This window comes from Gastrolobium bilobum, unplaced genomic scaffold (assembly GCF_033153095.1).
Source record: "Gastrolobium bilobum isolate Gb01-03AN ecotype WA unplaced genomic scaffold, APGP_CSIRO_Gbil_v1 utg7803, whole genome shotgun sequence".
NCBI classification, from domain to species: domain Eukaryota; kingdom Viridiplantae; phylum Streptophyta; class Magnoliopsida; order Fabales; family Fabaceae; genus Gastrolobium; species Gastrolobium bilobum.
The window spans coordinates 466919-469042 of record NW_026898482.1 but is presented as its reverse complement, the minus strand read 5'-3'; the positions used below and the strand labels follow the sequence as shown (position 1 = coordinate 469042).

The following is a 2124-nucleotide window of genomic DNA, read 5'->3' as shown; positions in this document are numbered from 1 at the left end:
TCACCGCGTTGAACTTCCACTTCCCTTGTCTTAGTAAGTTAAGATTCAAGTCTCAAAACACTTCCTTAAAAGGTTGCTTCAAATGCAACTCTTAAACAATTAACAAGGCATTACAATGAAGTCAAATTTCATGTAATGTAACCACTAACCACTGCTATATAAAATGAACTGTACACACAAGGAAAATATAGAAATATAGCATAACAACCAATTCCCCTGACGCTGGCAAAGTAGCAGATCCCAGCAATCCACATGATCGCAAAGGAAACCAGGCACCCTTTGTTGAGGGATTACAATAGAATATGTGATTCTTTGGTGCCGTATAAACATATGAAGGTAAGTTGGTTTTAGCATCAGGCCTTTCCAAACCCCAGAGTAAGCTCCAAATCATCCATTCCTACATCATGTATTCTCTCACCCTCCCACGGCTTCACTCTGCCATTCTCAAAGTCAAAATCTGATCCTCTGCCTCTCTCTGCAGCCGATCCCCATTGTATGCCATCATTCATATCCTGTGGGGTGATCTGTTGAATTGCCGGCTTCATAAGATTAAAGGTAGGGGAAGGAGGAGCAGCTGTTGAGTGAAAACTAACCCAGCGACCAGAGTCCACTGTGGAAGCATCAGACTCGTCGCATTCTGGAATGGTGGAAGTAGCCACATGGTGACGGCGCGAAGGGCTTGATGGAGCAGAAGTAGCAAAAAGAGGGTGGCGGAAGGAGTTTAGGGAACCATTGGAGAGGGATTCAAAATCTGCTTTCCGCTTTGAACTTCTGGGTGAAGAAAGAGGTGGGGTTACAGGGGCGCTATTAGATATCCTGAGAGGTGGAAGATTTGTAGGGATGGAAGTTATGTTGCGGATGAATGGAAGGAGGAAGGAAGAGGGGTTTGCATCAATGCGTGTAGGACTGGGGAAAGACGAAGAAGTAGGGCTGGCATGGTATGAAGGCACTGGACTAGGGAATGATGAGGATTGTGGACTTGGCTGAATCGAAGAACAAGCACTCATATTCGGTGGAGTGCCTCCAATCTCACTTGGGGGTCTATTGCATCCCTGTATCAAATTTATTCACTCATATTAGGCAAACCAAGATAATCAAAGACCTGGGGTACTCAAAAAAACATAAATTTCTTCCAATCAACATTATATTATGCACAAACCAGCTTCTAAGTAAGAAGACATTATTTCTTACAGGAAAAGGGAAAACCAGATCACACACACACTAACATCATGAACCTAAACAGCAGTTAAGAATCAGATTTAAGAAAAGGAAAGAAAAGGTCATGTTTGTTTCCTAAATCAAAGGTTTAATTAAATTCTATTTAGGCCATATGAAGTTCCTGAAGCAGATCGATAAACATAAAACATCAAAACTGAGAATAAAAGGAAAGTGTTTCCAATTGAGGAGCATGAAAATGGTTGTAGATCTGAGAGGAAGTTAAAGAGGGAAACCTTTCGATAGGTAGTGCCATCTTCTTCTACAATCCAACCAGCTTCGGTACAGAGTGCCTTCAAGACCTCGTTGTTGTCACAGTGCTTGGGAAGCTTGTAGTTCCCCTGAGCTCGAAGGCCTGAATAGATCTTAGCAGCAATCGCTCTTCGTCTTCTCTCCCTCCTCTTATTGTTCTCTCTCTCCTTCCACGTAGGCAACCTCCCCGACGACCCACCGCCGGTCATCTTTCCGGCGAAAACTGTTCCACCTGCTCTCTTCTCTTCTCTTATCTTCTACGTGTGTCACACTCACACACGAGGACAACGCTTGCTGAATTGAAGTTTCTTGTGCTGCACAAGCAGAACAAGAAATGTTGTTTCCTTTTTAGATTCTTCCTATCCTCTCTTTCTCTCTCCTTCCCTTTTCACACTGCCGTATTTTTCACTTCATTCATTATTTAATAGTTTAATTCTTAAAAAAAAAAAAAAAAAAAACTGGATTGGAGAAGGAGAGGAGTAGACCCACCAAATTGGATCAGGATAAATAATATTTTTATATTATTTTCAAGGGTTGTCCCAAGGCTTTAAAAAAGAAGAAAATAGTAAACATGAAGTTTTGTTATATAATCTTCTTAAATATATTTTTTGATAAAAATTTAGTTTGTATAAAATTGTATTATTGTTTAATTACATG

At 40.8% G+C, this 2124-nt stretch overlaps 1 protein-coding gene across 1 annotated transcript; it reads right to left on the bottom strand.

Moving 5' to 3' along the window:
• On the bottom strand, positions 1–1842 carry LOC133316685 (BES1/BZR1 homolog protein 2-like). The gene is made up of 2 exons (XM_061518461.1): positions 1452–1842; positions 1–1052 (listed from the first exon to the last, which is right to left on the bottom strand). The coding sequence occupies exons 1-2, from the start codon at positions 1674–1676 to the stop codon at positions 354–356; spliced, it is 924 nt and encodes a 307-aa protein (XP_061374445.1). The 5' UTR covers positions 1677–1842; the 3' UTR covers positions 1–353.
• Positions 1843–2124: the final 282 nt, after the last annotated feature.

Excerpts from the sequence above, each read along its gene's own strand:
- LOC133316685 (XM_061518461.1), bottom strand. The coding sequence starts at position 1,676 with ATGACCGGCGGTGGGTCGTCGGGGAGGTTGCCTACGTGGAAGGAGAGA. Across the intron at positions 1,053-1,451 it reads ATGGCACTACCTATCGAAAG|GGATGCAATAGACCCCCAAG; the intron begins GTTTCCCTCTTT and ends AATTTGATACAG.